Source organism: Zootoca vivipara, chromosome 12, assembly GCF_963506605.1.
Source record: "Zootoca vivipara chromosome 12, rZooViv1.1, whole genome shotgun sequence".
NCBI classification, from domain to species: domain Eukaryota; kingdom Metazoa; phylum Chordata; class Lepidosauria; order Squamata; family Lacertidae; genus Zootoca; species Zootoca vivipara.
In genome coordinates this window covers 40,001,366-40,020,647 of record NC_083287.1, presented here as the reverse complement: position 1 = coordinate 40,020,647, position 19,282 = coordinate 40,001,366, and the positions used below count along the sequence as shown (strand labels likewise).

The window sequence follows — 19,282 nt, the reverse complement described above, 5'->3', positions numbered from 1 at the left end:
TTCCAGCCCGACTGGAGCCCTGCCACTGCAAAAGGGGTGCTCTCTAATGGCACAGCCAGGTTGACTTCAGGATTCCAAGCATGGAAAATGAAAATGAGGGAAACTGAGATAACTGGTCCATGTGAACTGTTTAACACAAATTAGGAATGGTGCAGGATATATAGCTTTGGAGGAGGAAAGAGGACGACTTCTCCTGGGGACAGAATAGGAAGAACTTTACTGGATCAGGCTAAAGGCCCATGTAGCCTAGCATCATGTTCTCAGAGTGGACTCGTGAACTTTTAAGCTGCACACCCTACCTAAAATTCAAGAGGAGGAATAAAGTGTTTTGTTGAATAAAAATGTACTTCATGTGAGCCTTCCTAAGGGAGCTGTTTCCAGAGGAAAAACTGTAAGGGGAATGGGACTTTCATTTTAAAAATTATAGGTGCTATGTATAGTCACCTTAGAAGTTATGCAGTAACATGATTAAGTGTCTTCTGAAGTGGGGAGACCACTTGGGGAGGGAGGAGACTAAGCCCATATTTCAGATCACATGTGATTATTCCTCTGCAGTACCTATGTATCTGGTTATCTATTCACTTAAAATATACAGCCCCCCGCCCCCCAGATCTTTGAAGTTCAATGTGAATCTTCCCTCCCTTTGGGCAGCGTCAAAAGTGTCTTATTTTTCCCAACAGTGCATATCAAATGACATGCCAGGCATGGATTTTACTAGGCACCGACTGGCAGATTTTTCTGCATATACACTTGCTTGCAATTAAATGGCAGCTGCAAAGTTTATATTTGAGATGGAACAGGAAAATGCCCTTTCTTTTCAAAGAGGCTTCAGAGGAAGTGTATAGCCATCATCACCCAGCAAAACTGCTGACCACAAAAACCCTGGAGGAATTTTGGTCTTACCTAAAGAAACTAAATCCCTTCCAGCTTTCTTCTCACTCGTGTTGTCCCAGAGCCCATTTTCAGCCAATGAGATGATGCGCTTGGAAACGGAACTCCCGTGGGACAGTTTGCGGGGCAATTCATTGCGGCCAAAGGAAATGTCACTTCCTCTTTCCTCCGGGCCTTTTAGCTGCTTATCCTCATCTCCATCCTCCGCCGAATCTGCATTTTTTATGCTTAGACGTCTCATACGAGAGACCGAGTCAACTTCTTTCATCCTCACCAAACGGTCCATGGCAGCTCGGCTGGGGGCTGATGCAAGTTTGCCTTGCAAGGTCTCAATCACCTTTGAAGTGCATCTAGCTCTCTTTTCCACACCAGGTGGAACCATATTTCTTTCAGCAAATGGAAGCACAACAGACTCGGGAGAGGGAGTCTGGTCAGCTTTGGGTCTACTAAGACCTCTATGGTGCTCAAAACATTGTTCAGCTATCAAAATTGCTTGACCAGAACGCTGGTCTTCAATACACCCCAATGAGATGTTTCTGTCTCCAACAAAGAGGGAGCTTTCTGTCCAGCCACACTTTCGTCTTCCTTCGTAAGAAGATACTTTTGCTTCCACCTTGCCCTCTGACACACTTTCTTCTGGCAATTCAAGGCTCTGGGGGACATTGTCAGAGTGAGAGTCTTCATCTTGAAGAGTGCTCTTGTCAGGAATGAGGGACTCCACAGCTACCTCTATACCCAATATTCGAGCTGCTCTTGCCTGAAGCGATTCATCTGGGGGGATCTCACTGGTGATAGGTTTCCCATGACTATCTAGTTCAGGCCCTTGACCGTCATCAAACCCCACAGATCTCAGATCTGGCTCAGAGAGACCTTGGTTCCTATTTGTTAAAGACAATCGCCCTACAGACCCTCTGTCCAAAGCCAAGTTATCCCATGGCACTGCATTTTTTGTCAGCCTACCAAAGTTGATGTTATCTCTGTGATTCTTAACTTGTATTTCCTCACTGAAGTTAATGCTTTTGAATGGATTGTAGTGGTCCTCATCATCATAGCTGCCTGGCAGAACTTTTTTGATTGGGTGTGGACTCACAACCTGTTTTATTGTCCTTTTCCCAGCTTCCTGATTCCTTGATTCTGCAACCACATATTCATTTGTGGCCTTAACTGAACCACCCACCTCTTTTGCCTGCAAGCAGCTTTGGGACCTAGCACAAGATACGACCCTTGCACTTGAACTTTCAGATGCACTTAAACTTTCAGCTTTGGCTTTATCCCTCTCCTGTTTAAATATAGGAGTGACTGATATAACCATTTCTGACTGCATGCCAGGTCTATGGTCCTGGGTTGGCCCATCAGTCCTAGAGATCCCACTGCTATCTGTCCTCTCCCCTTTCTCCTTAGAAAAGGACAACTCCTGGTTGTCCTCATTCTCTATACTCTCATTCTCTACCCCATCTTCACTCTGCTCTTCCTGCTCTTGAAGCTCCTTGTTAAAACTTTCCAGCTCACTTATTATATCCCAAGGACGGCGGCTAACAGGTTTCAAGAGGAATTGCCCAAACAGCTCCGTACTACTACAAGCGGAGCTTCCTTCCTCCCCGATGAGATAACTAGTTTCTCTTTCCTGCCCAGGGGGAGGGGTGCACGAAGCACAAGGCAGGTTCTGGCATGCCTTCGGGCTAAGGACTACAGTCCGAGAACACAAATTATTGCTAGCTTTGTCAAGATACCCCGGAGCTTTTGCACTGAGTCCAACCTGCCTACATTTTCTGTCATCGGCTGGTAACACAGATAGATGTTCCGCTTCCGCAGTGGATGCCCCGCATTGTGACAACTGTGGAGCTGTCGCTGTATTTGAGCCGCTGGGTTCTAAGGGTTGGAGACGATGACACAAGATTTTGGGTTCCTCTGTGAAGCTGGTCTGCGTTTGCTGGTCTTTGTACTGATCGCCTGGCCATGAGCCAGAGTACTGGAGCTCCTTGTGCTTTGCAGGCTGCAGGAATCTGAGGTCATTCGTTTGTTTGAACTCTGGTCTCCACCACAACTCCTGTTTTTGTAGCTCATTCTTATTGGTCATGCTTCCTGTAAGGGCTTGGAGCTCCAAGTCAGTGGAAGAGGTACTGAGGAGACTTTGTTCCTGCAGACCCCCGCTATCGTCAAACCCATTCTTCTCCTCGGCTCCCTGGGTTAAGTTGTTGTTCCTATCAGTATCAGGCAGGTTCAGTTCAGATTTAACTGGGACGGAGACCAAGCAAAATATTGTCTCATTGGTTTTTTTCTTTGAACTCCTCTTGCTCTGGATCTCAGTCCCAGGTTCAAATGTTTTCACTTTAGTGATGGTCTCGCAGGGGGTTTCCATCTGTGAGCTTTGGACAGACAGCCTGCCTTTCGGGTATCTGTGATCCAAGCCATTACCTGCGTCATAACCGTCTCTTTGGATAGGCAAGGCACTACTGTCTTGATCGACGCTGGACTCAGCTAGCCACCTGCTGCCATGTGCAGAACTGCCAGGGACCTGGTCACATTTCACAGCAGTATTTAGCGAGTCGAAAAAGGCACTGTGGTACTCTCGTTCCAGAGAGCTCCCTTGGAAGGCATGGGAGCCTGTCCTATTTGTATCCACAGGGTATTTCTCATCCTGCTGGAGATTGTCTTGGTGCGCTACTTTAATATGCCGGATTCGAGGGTCATCAAAAGGAATGTACTGGATGGAAGACAGGTAGCCCTCCCCATGCCTCAGGTGGCTTTTCTTGTCACGAGGAACCTGCTCACCTTTGCAGTAGGTACTAGCAGAGGGATGGTAACCAAGCATGGCTCTCGTTCTCTCCACTGGACTCTGCATACCATTATTAAAGCACATATCATAGTCAGGCACTTCACCAGGCAAATGCCGGCTCATACTTTGCTGAGCTGGAGATTTGTAACAGGGAGGGGGTATGTACAAAGGGGGCTCCAGACCAGCGTCTTGGCTGCAAGCATCCGGGATCTGATCGTTTGCTTTGGTCAAAGAGGAGATGGCTTCATCTTTCCGTTGGTCATCCTGGAGTGAGCCGGCTTCTAGGTTTCCCCTGGTTTGCTGATGCAGCTCGTATGACGGGGGCTTCAGGGGTCTGCCGTACTTAGGCTTGGGCAAGGGATGGAAGTGGGCCACTGGCTCAGGATGCTTGGAGGTCTCCAAGCCAAACCCAGTTGGGGGGCAAGATGTCGCTTTAGTTCCACGGAGCGAATGCTTGCTGTTGACCAAGGAAGGCATTTCAACACACCGCAGGCTCTCTGGTGAAAGAACTCTTGGCAAAGATTGCGATTTCCCCTTCGCATGGGAGGCAATGGCAGTACCTCCTGCTCTCACCGAATACATCTCTTGAAGCAGCCTTTCTCTGTCACCATCTGTCAAGAGTCCTCCAAAGTTGGTTGGTTGGTTCCAACCTTCTGTCCTTAGACTTTGCCACCTATAGTCCCCAGGGGCATTCCAGGTCTCCTGCATGCCAGTTCTCCTCACATTCTCCATTCCACCTCCTACCTTCCACTGACTTTCCTTATCAAGCCCATACAAGGCACAGGGCACTGCCATGCCTTTCATTTCAGAGTCTCCTCTGTCAGTATAACCCAACAGTACGCTAAAATCTTGGCCCCTTCTTCTCCAGTAGGCAATATCTTTATCCGTCTTGGGACGTGAAGGCCAGGCTAACTGCGGTCGGTCATAAAACCTGCAAAACAAAATGAAGTCTTACTAAAGAGGCCCATACAAAAACAAATAAACAAGCAAGCTTTCTTTTCCTCCATAATTAAATAAATAATCTCAGCCACCCAGAATCATGAGCTTGTTTCTAACCCCAACATCCCCACAGATATGATGCATGTGATCTTTCTATGAGGAACTACAATAGAGCTCTTTGCTTACAATACATTTTCTTTTACTGCAGTGCATACACGTTGCAAAACTGCATGCATAACATTCCTTTGCATAATCACAGTTCCTAAACTTCATGGTATTTCTTAACATGGAAGTGATTTCTGCACTGGAAGTGTGAAACGTATGAGTTGTCTCTTAGTCAGAAATCCATACAAATTCCTAAAACTGTCAACTCTCAATAGCACATAAAGATGCACTGTTAGTATTCCTGCAAATTGGAGGATCAGACATGTCACTGCCATTGAGTATAAGCCAAAAGAAACATCAAACTTCACTGACAGGGTAAGAATGTAGCTCAGATAGGATCATTTTCTTCCATTCCTGTCAATCCAAATGTGTGGAGGTTGTTCGTGAGTGAGAGGAAGAATTGTCCATGGATGGGGAACCCAAGGACTCCTTTCCTCTTAAAAACAGAAATATTCAAAAATGAAAATGTAATGCATCCAATAAAAATGATTTAAAAATAATAATGAAATGCACACATACACATCTGGCTGCCAATAATCCTCATTCTAAGCACTGTTCAATCACTTTTGTTACGTGCATAGATTCATCCTATCAAGCAAAACTGTTCATAGACTAAACTGAGATAATATATATTTTTCATCAGAAAGATTAAATGAAATCATCTTGGCAAAATGTTCAGGATGGAAAATTGCATCCTTCAAGGGGCCGGAAATGAGAGCACAATCATGTCAACAACACATATTATTAGTCCAGACTATATAAATAAAATCACACCATGCACAAGAATGCTTAATATGGTTTGGATTAGAGCCAGGATCTCTCACTTAAATGAAGTGTGCAATTGACCACCATCGGCATTTAGAAATTATCACATTTATGTCAATTTCATTAAAAGTCAGAGGATGTTCTAATACAGTTCATCAAAAGGTGTAGAAAAGTGTTTACATGACCTGCTAAATAATACTCTAAGACTGGAGAGCTCTATCCATGGAAGCAAGAAGGTCAAACAAAGAGAGGAATGATTAATACAAGATGCATTTGTTATATTAGTTATTCCGCCTTTCCTCAGTTGAGCTCAAGGTGGCACACAGAGAATTCTCAGGTGTTCCTCCAACTGCTGACTGGATCCTCATGTGCCTTCAGATCATTCTGCATCTTAAGGTTTCGTGTACGACATGGGAAGCGGAGTCAGAACACTGATCCATCTAGCTCAGCACTGTCTACACAGATTGGCAGGGGCTCTCTCCCAGGCCCACGTGGATTGAACTCAGGACCTTCTGTGTGCACTAGCTCTACTAGTGAGCTAAGAATAAAAGAGCCTGCTGGATCAAGCCCATCTAGTCCAGCATCCTTTTCTCACAGCAGCCAACAAGATGCCTGTGGGAAACCCACAAGCAGGAACCAAGCGCAAGAGCCCTCTCTTCTCCGGTGGTTTCCATGGTCTGCTATTTAGAGGCATTACTGCCTCTAGTGATGAAGGTGAAGCACAGCCATCACAGCTAGTAGCCATCACCTCCATGAATTTGTCCAATCCTTTTTTTAAAAAGCCATCTGAGTCGGTGGCCATCGCTGCCTCTGGTGGGAGTGAGTGCCATAGTTTAACTACGCACTGCAGCCTTTCTCCAGAATGACAACAGGAGACGGAAGACTTGAAAACAAGCTCTATCTATCTTGAGCTGTCACTCTTTTTGCAACAAGGTCATTTTGCACAAACTGTTTTCCACATAAAAGAAAGAAAGAAAGAAAACAGTGATGGAAAACACTGCACTGAAACCTAGAGATGGGTTCCATTTACTTAACCAGGATCGAAACACTTTTAAAGTCCTGCACTAGCAGAAGGAGTGACAGTGTGGGGGTGGGTGGAAGAAAGCATTTGTTCAGGAGTCCTCGTTTCCGTTTTTGTCTGAGCACAACCTGTATTTTCAGCATTTGTCTCTTAAAATAATCTCTGTCTTTCCTTTTGTTCAAAATTTTGTTGCTGGCAGACGGCTGCCAGAGCGGAGTTGCTATGTGTCTCCTGCCAAACACAAACACACACCCCTTCCAGGACGATTTGTCCCAGTTCAAAAGTGCATGGACAGTCGGCTGCAGGGAAGCGCAACTGTAGCGGCGCCATTTTCTGAAGTGGTGACAAAGCTATCCACAGTCCGCAAATGCTCCTGAGAAAAGATGGCCCTCTTTGGACAGAACACACACAGCTGACTTCACTGGTATGAAACTAATTTAAAAGGAATGTCTGCGCCCTAAAAGGGGTAACATGTAAGGGCTGAGTTTGGGTTGAAGCTACCTGTACTGAGGTAAAATATGTACTGAGAAAAAGCCACCCAGAGTGGCTGGGATAACCCAGTCAGATGGGTGGGGCACAAATATTATAATTAATAGTAATAGTAATAGTAATAGTAATAGTAATAGTAATAATAATAATAATAATAATAATAATAATAATAAAGGTTTCTTTCTTTACGTCAATATGGTTCCCCAAGCAATTTCTCTCTCTCTTATCTACCCATTAGGCTATACTCCTCAGTAGTGTAGGGAGATGGGGGCGGTAAGAGCGCGCTGCCCTGGGCAGCGCAATCCCTGGGGCGCTATTGCAGCTGCCCCCACAGATGGCGCCCCCCGCCCCCAAATGCGCGCCCCGCCCCCAGAACATGCGCCGCGCCCCCAGAACGCGCACCATGTGCCTGGGGGTAGAGCGCCTGCTCTCCACCCCTGGTGGCGAAGCATGAAGCTCCGCCACTGATACTCCTATAACATTTTTTAAAGCTCACTATGCAAAATGCATTAACTGATTAATGACACTGATCAAGTATTAATTTAAAAGAGGGCCCTCTGAAGATGGCCCAGAATTCAGCGGCCAGAATTCAGCGGCCAGGTTGCTCACGGTAGAAAGACGGTCTGAGCATACACCAATCCTGGCCCCACTGCACTGGTTCCTTTGCATACAGAAGATCTCAGGATTCAACCCCCTGCATTACAGGTAAGCATGGGGGCATCTTCTGCCTGACACCCATGGAGAGCATCTGCCAATCAGTTTAGATTAGAATTTTAGACAATACTGAGCTTGATGGACCAATGGAAAAAAGACAGCTGTTCATACCATCCTACATTCCCCAGTTCTTATTTTCCCCTGTCCTCCAAGCTTTTGACAAGCCAGTTCAGGAAAATCCAATCTCTGACTGGACATCCTCTGCATCACAATCTTACTGAGATACTCACTTAGAACCATCAACGGACTGATAGCATAATAAGCAAAGAAACTCACTTATTCAGAGATGCTTTGGATGTTTCCAAAGTCTCTCTCTGCCCTGTTCTGATTAAGGGCTAGACACAAAGAGGGTATTATTAGCAAAAACAACCACTGGTTGTCAAGGCTGGAGGTGGTCACAAGCAGAACAAATTAATAGTTGCTCTTAACAAAATCAAGGCTGTTGAAAAGCTAAACTGAGACTTTTGCTTGGCTTTGCACATGTCTAAGAAAACCTGGGAAGGGGGGAACTTACCGTCCTTCTGAAGCATGAGTATTAGCCAAACTCGAGAAGTCTTTATGGTAACTGGGACCCAGTTGCTTCCCTTGGATGACATGCCTAGCTTCATTGTCATTCAGGTAGCTTTTAGCTACTGTCTTCTTGCTGCCAAGACTGGCTCCAGAGTTTGTTGGGAACCCATTCACAGTTCTATGACCAACTCTCCTATCTGTGATCTCTTGCTGGAATCCATCAGTTCTGTTCTCATATGAATTGGTGGGGGTTTTAGACAATTTGTATCCATGAGAAATCAGGAGATCTTCTACGCTGAACATGTTGCACTGGCTTCATTCACCTTGGTACCCCTGGAAGTTCTCTCGAACTGGGCCCATCACTAAAAAAAGAGAACGCAAAGGACTTGTGTGAGTATAGAAAGGCATACTCCAAAGCAGACAACCAACCTCAATTTATATATACATATATAAAAGATCTAACTGCATGCAGAGAGATTTCATTAAATCGCCATTAAATCTATAATAATTTATAGAATTCTGTTAACATAAGGTGTACTTTACCATCTTTATTTGGTTACTTCTTGCAATCTCCATGCAAGGTACGCTGCTACTGTTACATACTTAGGGAATTGAGGCTGGGTGCCAATGAATTGTGATCCCTGAATTTCTATTACTTGTCTACCAAGTCTATGACTGAGGTGGGATTTTAACCCAGAGCGTCTGGATAGGTATTTCATGGCAAAGAGATAAAAGCTGTCTTGAATGGTCTTGGACCAAAAGGCTGAGATTTAATACATTTTGTAGCTCTTCCTTATGTACATTTAATACATTTTGTAGCTCTTCCTTATGTAAGAACACTGGTAGTACATTTCAAAGGCAAAAGCCCAGCACTGATACACTTGAATAACTCAAAGAGTCGACCACATCAAATGCCTCTGCTAGCATGACCAACCTGAAGGTCCATGCATAAGTCATGTGTCTTTCCTGGCTGCATGTGGCTGGGTCTACCCACTTGGTTTGCTATACTGTTTCCTGAATCCTCTGCAGCTCTGGGGAGAAAATTACTAAATGCCTAGATGCCAACCTGAACTTCATAGACACCCAGGTGCATAGCATTTCTCAGCCCAGGTATAAGCCAACCATACAAAAATGAAAAGGAAAGACAGGACTTTGGAAGTTGAAAAGCATAAAAGGGCAATTCCAAGACCACAAAGCCAACTCCAATGTTACTTTCCCCACAGCCGCTTTTTAAAAGGAGATTTACATGTGCATGGGCATGCCTTAGCTCTTGCACCTGGAAATGAAACATCCTTTGCAAAAAGTTGCCATTGAGGCAATGCCAGACACTAGGAGGTAAGCTTTGCCTAGAGAGTCTGATCTATGATGGCCATTTCACCATGCTGGACATCACAGCCAATTGGTGATAGATATGCATCCTAAAGGAAAAAACTTATTTGGGGAATGAGGAGAGACAAAACTGCAAAGAGTAACATCTCCTTCATGTCTGAATTCATAGGTGTTTTTACACAGCCTCTGCTGTCTGAAGCTGAAGGGAATTGCAGCCCAGAACATCTGGAGGGCACCAGGTTGGCAAGGGAAAAGAATCATTCCCATCATCTAGTCCAGTGTTTCCCAAACCTGGGTCTCCGGCTGCTTTTGGACTACAATTCCCACCTTCCCAGACCACTGGTCTTGCTAGGTAGGGGTGATGGGAATTGTAGTCCCAAAACAGCTAGAGACCCAAATTTGGGAAGCACTAATCTAAGCCAGAAGCAGGAAGCCATCTTCATTTCAAGGGCCACATTCCTTTCTGGGCAACCTTTGTGGGGCCACATGTCAGAACAGGAGGGGGCCAGAGACAAAAGTGCGTGGAGCAACAAATGGAAAACTCCACCCTTTTCACATTAGGGTACTTTCAACACTCCCTTCTCTGTACTCCATCCAGGCAAACAAGATGCGTTATTTGAATTCAAGGATATGTGCCAGCCAAGCAAAAACATCTGAGGAGGCTGTTAAGCAGGGACTGTCCAGGGGGCAGCCTGGAGAGAGGGGTTGTGGCTAAGAAGAGGGCTGGGGACCAGCTAGAGAGACCCAGAAGGATAAGCTGAACTAGTTCCAAGTAGTCCTCAGAGGCACAGCAGAAGTTTAAAAGCAGCCAAATCCACACAGGAGCAAGTCATTGTCAGTTGCGGCAGACGTTGCAAATGCAAGGAGTCCCATTCTTGAAGGGAGGTGGCAAAGAGAAGAAAGAGCTGCCAATTCTGGAGCAGCCTTCTAACAGATGGAGAGGTTGGTTCAGGGCAACTTGCAATTATTTCTCCATCCCTAATTGTTTTTTCAAGCATAAACACCTGGGACTGTGTGAGGAACTCCTAAGCAGAGAACATGGACGAACAGCTGGCTGCTAGAACAATTCACCCTCCAAGAGGAAGATCCACTTTGAACACCGTAAACAACAGCATGGCGTTGACAGGTCACAAGTGCGAGGAAGAAATGTGCTTTTCCTGGTAGTATATAAATTAACAGGAATGGTTTTGTGTGCAGCGTCCATTTTCCGGCTATTGACACATTGTTGCCTGGGCAGAAAATAGAATCTAAGAAGCTCTTGAGAGACCCCCAAGAATTGGCAGTGGAAGTAAATCATTAGCGGCAAAATTGCAAGGTGATGAAAACCATCCCACGATAACTATGCAGACTTTCAAGAAACCTGGCTAGCTAGCTGTGAAGAGTGATAAACAAATATTTTTTGAAAGACACAAACTACAGTACTCCAAGATGGTCTCTTTGGGAGCAGGATTCTCATCTTGGAAGTTGGAAATGGTACCTTGGGTTTCATATTGCCAAGGGAAAAGAGGTCACCCCAGTGTGAAGAACAAACAGACCCAAACTTGAGCTGTAAATCTAAACTTAAGAACTGATGTAGTAAAGCAGGTAAATCTCACTTCTGCCCCTAATTCAATGGATGACCTTAAGCAAACCATTCTCTCTCAGCCTCCCCACCTGCAGCATAGCGACCCACTTTATAGGGATACTGTGAGGATAATTTATGCAAAGCACCCCGATTAGTGCTGTATAAATAAGTACAGCATCACCATCATTTTTGCAGCTCACCACAAGAAGCCATTGGGAACTGTAGTTCAGTGGGGATGCAGACATTTCTCTGTTAGATACCTTAAACTCCCTGAATTATGACCCCCAGGGTTCTTAGGGAAGGGGTGGAACCAGGGATATGTGAAACAATTAATGTTGGAAATAGAGAACTGAAATATGTGCCGAAATGGAATTCAATGAGAAGGGCTACATAGCACATGCTTGGCATGCAGAAGTTCCCCGCTTCAATCATGGGCAAGTCTGGGTACAGCTAGGAAAGACTCACTGCCTAAAACCCTGGAGAGCTGCTGCCAGTCAGTGCAGACAATATGGAGATAGATGGACTAATGGGCTGCCTCTGCATAACTCCTAATTTTCATTCGCCCATTTGTACACAAGAAAAACAAAGACAGCAGAAAAGGAAGTACTGTAAGAACATTATTTTTTAAATGTCATTCTTTGTGTTAGGTTCTGAAATAACAAAAATGTGTTAGGTTCTGAAATAACAAAAACAACAAAAAACAATGATGATGATTATGATGGTTACATTTGTTAGTCATTTATCTTGCGCAAGGCTACCCAAAATGACTTACAACCAATACGATCTCATGCAGTCTTATAATCTGCTATGTGTTTTGTAATCAAGCTTGGCAGGCATGTTATTTGCTTTCATTGTCCTCTCTCTCTCCACCCCACTCTGTTTCTTTTTCCATATAGTAGAACTATATGAAAACTAAATATTATACAATGTCCCTGTACATTTCCCCACCCCCACCCCTCCCCTAAGCCATAGTTTGTATGAGCACTACAAGTAAACTGTGGCCATTGTATCAGATATTCAACCTTTTATTCCCTCCCTACTCCCCCAGATTGGTTATATTGAGCCCAAATCTAGCTACATAATTTACAAATAAATATAATTGCATCATGGATCTCTATATTACCATACACAGCAAGCTGGTTCTGGCTCATACTGCTATGTAGCCATTCTCTAAACATGGCAGACACACAGGAAGGTGCTGTCTCACCCAACACACATTCACAAACCCAATAGCAGGGACAGTATGAGTGTGTGCTAATACCTGGCTGAATTTCTACTCTGGTCTGAAATGCCAAAGCAGCAGGGGGGTTGATTGCAGTATCAGTACTTCTAGATGTGTATTGCTGGCTTTGGAAGTTCACGAAATGAAAAAAAAAACAAGCCCTGTCAAAAATATCTTTCTCCCCCAGCCTGCCCCAGTGGAGCTTTGTGGAATAAACGCTGTGGAATTAAGCCTGAATATGAGATGAGAAACACACAAATACGTACACAGGATAAGAAACAATGAAACAAGTAACAGACAACCCAGACTCATGCATTTCTGATCTGATTCCCAAGTCCATCTGGCTAGACTTCAATCTCTTAAATATTTGCAGAACTCTGTATTGGCACAAGAACTCTTGTCCTGCACATGCCCAACAGGTCCTTTGTGCTCCAGAAAATGATATTCAAAGTGTTAAACAGGAAACTTGTTAAACATCGCTTCCCAAATAACATGGAAAGGCAACTCGTTTGCAGCTCTCCAAATGATGGTGAAACAAAAGGACTGTTTGGACTGTGTCAAAGCTATGAGAGAAGATAATCTTTTTGAACGGTGGACTGTTTGCTAATGGCTGGTGGCCTTTTCTAGAGCCAGCTGCAGATGTTCTGCTCAACAGCTTTTGCTAGCCAGAAAGCATTGCTCGGGTAAGTATTTATGGCAGGAGGTAATTTTTGTGGCACACCACACACATACGGGTGGAGGCTAGAAGAGTTGGAATGTATCTCTGGCAAGGGAGATATGAGCTAGCAGGAAGAACCATACACATACACATTATGCTTTGCTTCTGGAGAACTGAACTGATGCTGCATTCAAGATTAGTACCATCAGTCTGCATACTTGCCTACTCTCCTACTCAACCTGTATTTTTGGAAACAAGCAGCTATCACAAAAATGTCCACAGTCACCGCTACTCTCTCTTCAAGCAGAAATAAAGCTGATGTCCCTAAAACTTCCCACAGTTTACAGAAGCAGGGAGCAGCACATGGAAACAATGTTGTCCTCCTGATCTCATTTGCTCCCTTTATACCATTTGACATAGATTCCCCACCCTCAAATGGTGTGATTTTATTTATTTATTTTGCAAGTGTTTTCTGCAGCATCTCTTTATAACCGTGATGGATTTATGTTGGCCCATGTACACATCATTCTGCTGTATTCATTGTTCTGCAATGCTTCCCCAGTGTATAACACAGCAAAAGTGGGGCAAAAATAAACAAAACCCCTAATTTTTTGTGGTATGAAAAATTACAGGATTTCAACATGGAGCTATGGGACATGCAATGATTAGGAATAAGTCGAATGCATGCCAAAAAAATCTTTACAAACTGTATTGAAAGCAGGATTGCCTTGATACTATCCTGTGATAATTTTATTTAAATTTAAATTTGCAAATTTAACAAAGAAAAGACAAAAATAAAAATAAAAAGGATGCAGTAACTGTTAGTACATCCATTAAATATCTCAATTAATGTAAGACCTCCAGATGTCCACGTGAAATTGATGTCTATAGGAAATAACGTTCACATGTAGCCAGGGCAGTAAGATCCTCAGATCACTGTATGACAGTGGATATTTTCCCATCCAGGCTCAAAGTCTCCTAGCAGCTTTAAGGGCTTTTGTTGTCCTGCTGCTAATCCCCATTTTATAGGAATGAAATTTAAAAGTACATGAACATCTGTAAACATTTAGGATTTCGCCAATACTTTACACAATTGATACGGATGAGTTCAGACCAAAAAGAATATGTCACTGGACAAGCCCACATCAAATGCCTCAAAGAGGCATTTTCAGTATTACACCTCCCATCTCTGTCTCCACAAATGTTGTGGAGTCTAATATACCCAAAACATTAAATTTTGCTGGATCAAATCTCAAATCTAAAGGAACATTCCATACAAATTACAAGGCCACTTTCCATTGTTTAAGCTATATTAAACATTCTAATTCCCTATTCTGCACCTCTCTTAAGGTCTTGAACTTCCTACCTTACAAAGATCCATTAAGCATCTATTGACAGCAGTTATGGGGTTAGCTTTCTGTAACACATATAACTGCCCCAATACCACCATGGGTGCAAATCATCATGAATGCACAATAAGAGGGACATCTGAAGGGGCTCATAATTATAATCTCAAGCAGGCAATGTAGTGTGCATTAAAAGCAATGTCCAATGAGCAGCAAACAAAGCAAGAAAACTAACAGTGTGGACCCCTGGTCTTTCCCATCAGAAACTGGCTGAGATTGAACATGCAACCTTCCTAATCTGATGCAAGAGTTAAAAAGTCTGGGAAAACATTGTACCTTCCTGGGGTTCCTTTGTTTTGCTTGCCAATGACATCACAGATTTCAGAGCCGATTTCGCTTCCTCAGGATGCTGGCTATCTCCCCAGAGTTTCCGACTTGTCAAACTTTAAGCCAGAGCAGTTTTGTGGAAACATGAGCCAGACCCTCTTTAGCTATCTCCAAGCTACACTGGACATGCTTATATTTTAAGAAGGACTTCCTTACCCAGCCCTTGCAGAAAAGAGAGGAAGCAATGAGATCACCATCGTCCTACTGATTTTTCCCCTTCTCCTGCAACTCACTAGGATGGCTTGTTTCAAAGAGGAGGAATCATTCTGGAGCAACATTCATGCCTTCCCCCGGATTAAGGCCATAATGAGGGCTAACAGGAATGTCACTTGATGCAGAAGTGCGACATGCAGGCACTCAGCTCAGGCCATTCTCCTAAGTTCCTATCTCTCTAATAAGTGAGCAAAAAGGAAAAAAAAAAAGATGCCTGGAGGAGAATGTCAAAGAAAACAACACGTCATTCTCCAATGCCAAATTTATTTGCTTGCCTGTTCATCTCAACACATTGCTGTTTCTCTCAAGGCGGTTTTCGCACAACAAAAAATGTCTGAACATTTATTATCTGAATCAAGCATGGTGGGGAACTTGTAGCCCAGGCATAGGCAAACTCTGCCCTCCAGATGTTTTGGGACTACAACTCCCATCATCCCTAGCTAACAGGACCAGTGGTCAGGGATGATGGGAACTGTAGTCTCAAAACATCTGGAGGGCAGAGTTTGCCTATGCCTGCTGTAGCCCACCAGACAGTGATGGACTCCAGGTTCCACTAACCCCGCCCACTGGCTATGCTGGCTGGGCTGATGGGAGCTGGGAGTTCAGCAATGTCTGTAAAAGCCACACATTCACACACTAAATGGAAGTTGCTAATCCACAGAAGAGATTTCAGGGGGCAGGGGGAAGAGGACATTTTGTAACACATAACTAGAAAAATAAATTTAGTATTGTATATACATACAACAGCAGCAAGAGACATCAGTACTGACATCAGCAGAGATGTTAGGGTAGGTGCTGAGTGCTGCTGGGTGGTGTCCTTCCGACCCACAATGCTAAGAAGAATGGGATTGCCTATATTTTGAGAACTGAAAGAGCACAACCTTTATAATTTGGCATTTTGAGACCCTCAGCATTTACTTTAGGAAAAAAAAATGGCCCAAATCCAGGTAAAAGTTAGTCATATTTGTCTCACAGAGATCAATATGACAAGTTAGCAGTGACTTTGGAAGAGCCGTATATAAATTTAATAAATAAATAAAATTACATCTTGTTTATGCACTTAATTTTTTTTCCGAGAAAAGGCAAACAAAACAAATGTGCTTCTACTCTCCAGAACGATAGAACAACACTTTTAATTTATTAGGCACCACCCGTGGATGTTCCTTGCTGATGTGCCCCTGGAGTTGCATAAATAACTGAAAATATAATGAAAACAATGCAGCATCTATCCCCCAAGCCCCACCCTCCCATTTTTCACAGATAACAAAAATAATATTTAAAGGATGGGGGTGGAGGAGAAGACGTGGGAGAAAAACAAAACACACGTTCAATTGTGGCCAGAAGTACAATTTAACAACAAAAGGAACACAGTTTGAGGTGTGTGATTGGGGTCTCCTTAAAGAAAAAGCCAAAAAGCCATGGTCTGTGGTTGTTACAATGATGAATGAGGGGTGCTACACACACACACACACACACACACACAGAGAGAGAGAGAGAGAGAGAGAGAGAGAGAGAGAGAGAGAGAGAGAGAGAGAGAGAGAGAGTAGTAACAAGCACAGTCAGAGGAAGTCAACCTGAGGTGAACACAGTGGATTCTTGAGTAGATGGGTGGTGCTGAATCACAGATAGCCATCAGGACACAGCCCTGGCAAAGACCAGCTCGCAGCTGCCAAGATAACTACTGAAGCTCCTTTGATGCCGATAGAAAGCACATCAGTCTCCAACATTACAGAACATGGTGTGTGTTTTTTTGGGGGGGGGGTCCCTCCATCTTTCTTTCTTTTATCCCTGGATTCTGTGCTAAAAAAAGCCCTTCTGTACAACAGTATGTATCCAAGAACTCTCTCCTCCCAAGCACCAAATGTCTATTTAAATACATTTCACTTTTAAGTCATTTCAACTTTTAAAGTAAAGTTTCATTCCACAAGTTGCCCTGTGTTCCCAGAGGCCTTTAACCAGTGCTTTTTTTCTGGAGGGACGCATACCCCTAAAATTTTTGTGAATCTAAGTTTGGCCTCACTGAGGGGCAGTATTTCAATGAGAGTAGGAAAATGAGAGTACACCTAAACATTTTTTAAGAAAAAAAGCACTGCCTATAACCATGTGTTCTATGGATGTTGAATACTAAGTAAAACTATGCCAGGTTGATTCAAAAGTAGACTTTATTGTCTGTTCGGCTCTCTTGTACACGAGCTGTCAGTTTCTCCCTTAATGTTAAGTCCCGGCATCTCAAATCTCAAACAGGTCTGCATTTAGAGTCTTGCCAATAGTAAGCCATGCAACAGTCATGAGGTGAGTAATAAGATCCATCAGGAAGAGAGAGAGAAACCAAGGGCTTTTTCATTGGTGTGATGTAGTGGTTAGAGTGTCAGAATAGGAGCTTGGAGACCAGGGTTCAAATCTCCACTCAGCCACAAAGCTCATTGGACAACTCTGGGCAAGTCTTGGTCTCTCAACCCAAGCTACCTCACAGGGTTGTTATGTGGATGTAATGGAGGGAGAGAACCAGGGTTGCCACCTTGAGATCCTTGGAGAAAAGATAAAGATGAGATTTTAAAAGAAATCAAGAGTTCCTGAGCAGATATCCTTTTGGAAATCCTTCAGCAGTTCTACCCTACACTGCTACTCCTCCTCTCCTTGAAATATTTCAATTCCAGCTAGCCATTGCAAGAATGCAGTAACTAAGAAACATTGCTCATTTCCTCCTCCCTCCCAATACCTTCTCCTTTTATGACATGCATTTTATATTGTAAGCATGAGAACAGGACTGTCATATTATTTGCATTTGTAAGCAAAGCATTCCAGACGCTGCAGAGATGGCACAGTTCACACAAGGAAAGTAGCGCCAAATCTGCCTCCTTGCAAAGCTGGACCTTTTCCCAGTTATTCCACATCCAGTTCAGACGTTGGCTTTGTTTCATTATCTTCATAATAATCCCTGCCTTGAGTAAATGCCGTTAAGAAAAGTAAGGCTGGGGACAGGGTTGTGTACATGTGGGGTTTTATGAGTTTCACAAGAGTGTTGTGAACTTCATCACAGAAAGATGTGGCTCGTGTGGTGTGAACACTCATTTTGTTTTCCCTACTGGTAAAACAGGTTTTCAGATTGCTTTTTAAACCTGCAAAAAACAGTTTGGCCATTGCTCTGTCCATTTTGGTCTCTGGCATTTAGACCCCACCTTTTCCCCCAAGAAGCTCAAGGTGGCATACAGGGTTCTCTCCCTCCACATTTAATCCCCACAACCACCTGTAAAGTAGGCTGAGAGGCAGTGACCGGCCCAAGGTCACCCCAAGAGCTTCAGGGCCGAGTAGGGATTTGAACTCAGGTCTCCCAGCTCCTAGTCTGTCACTCTAACCACTGCACCGCACTGGCTCCCACCGTAGCACTAAGGAGATCATTCACTCAGCACAAGGATTTGTGCTTGCACAACAGAATGATCCCCCCCTCTCTATCCCCTGTGCACCCCCTAATTCATCTTTCTCTGGAGCCCCAAGGCTCATTTTTCTTGATAGCCTTCTCCTTCCTGGCCCATCCCTCCGTATCATCTCATTAATTAAACCTATCTTTCCCTGCTCGAAGAATCAACTCAAGAAAGAACTTCAGACAGAAATATTTTATTCCTTCTGATCCACCTCTACCAGTTCTGAAAACAAAAGAACACCAGCATCAAAATAAATTCTGCTGGTTTTTAATGACACCTATCACTGGACAAAGTTCTCCAAAGAGAACATGCCAAGTTCGTTCTTGTGGGGGGGGGAGAGAGAGCAGGGAGGCTTAAGCAGTGCTCACTGGCATTCCAGAGAGATGTCACAGCCTCCTTTAGTTATCTGGCACAGCAGAGTGTATATTTCCTCCAGGCACAACTCCTATTTCGCAGTCTTCAATGAACACGTTTGAGGTGTATGTTGGTGTGGAAATATAGAGTCAATACCTCCCACCCACCCCAAGAAAATCCACTAACCCAAATAGGCTGTTCTTTCATATTGATTACAATTGCCACCTAACTTATAAGATCTTGGGAATTAAGAGGAAGACTACATCAAGCCACCCCTTCTCTCCCCCACCTCTCCCCAAAAATCCTTCACATGAACTGCTACAAGGTCACAATACCTGCATTTGGTCATTGAGTGAGAGGAAATGTTTTAATGAAGAATCCATCAAGATGTTTGTATGGCAAGCAACACGAGTCATAAAACTTGGGCTCCACGATCAAAAGGATCAAAACGCAAAATAGTACATTCATTGTGGGAATTAAATGGGGAGTGTTTCCCAACCTTTGGTCTCCAGCTGTT

General features: G+C 43.9%; 1 protein-coding gene across 1 annotated transcript in view; it reads right to left on the bottom strand.

The window, feature by feature from the left end:
* JCAD (junctional cadherin 5 associated) overlaps positions 1-19,282 on the bottom strand; it is a 40,375-nt gene that overhangs the window by 8,333 nt on the left and 12,760 nt on the right. The window contains exons 2-3 of the mRNA XM_035129234.2: positions 8,275-8,632; positions 904-4,598 (exon numbers count right to left, since the gene is read on the bottom strand). Coding sequence (XP_034985125.2) covers positions 904-4,598; positions 8,275-8,573 — 3,994 coding nt within the window. The 5' untranslated portion in view covers positions 8,574-8,632. The remainder of the gene's footprint in view (positions 1-903; positions 4,599-8,274; positions 8,633-19,282) is intronic.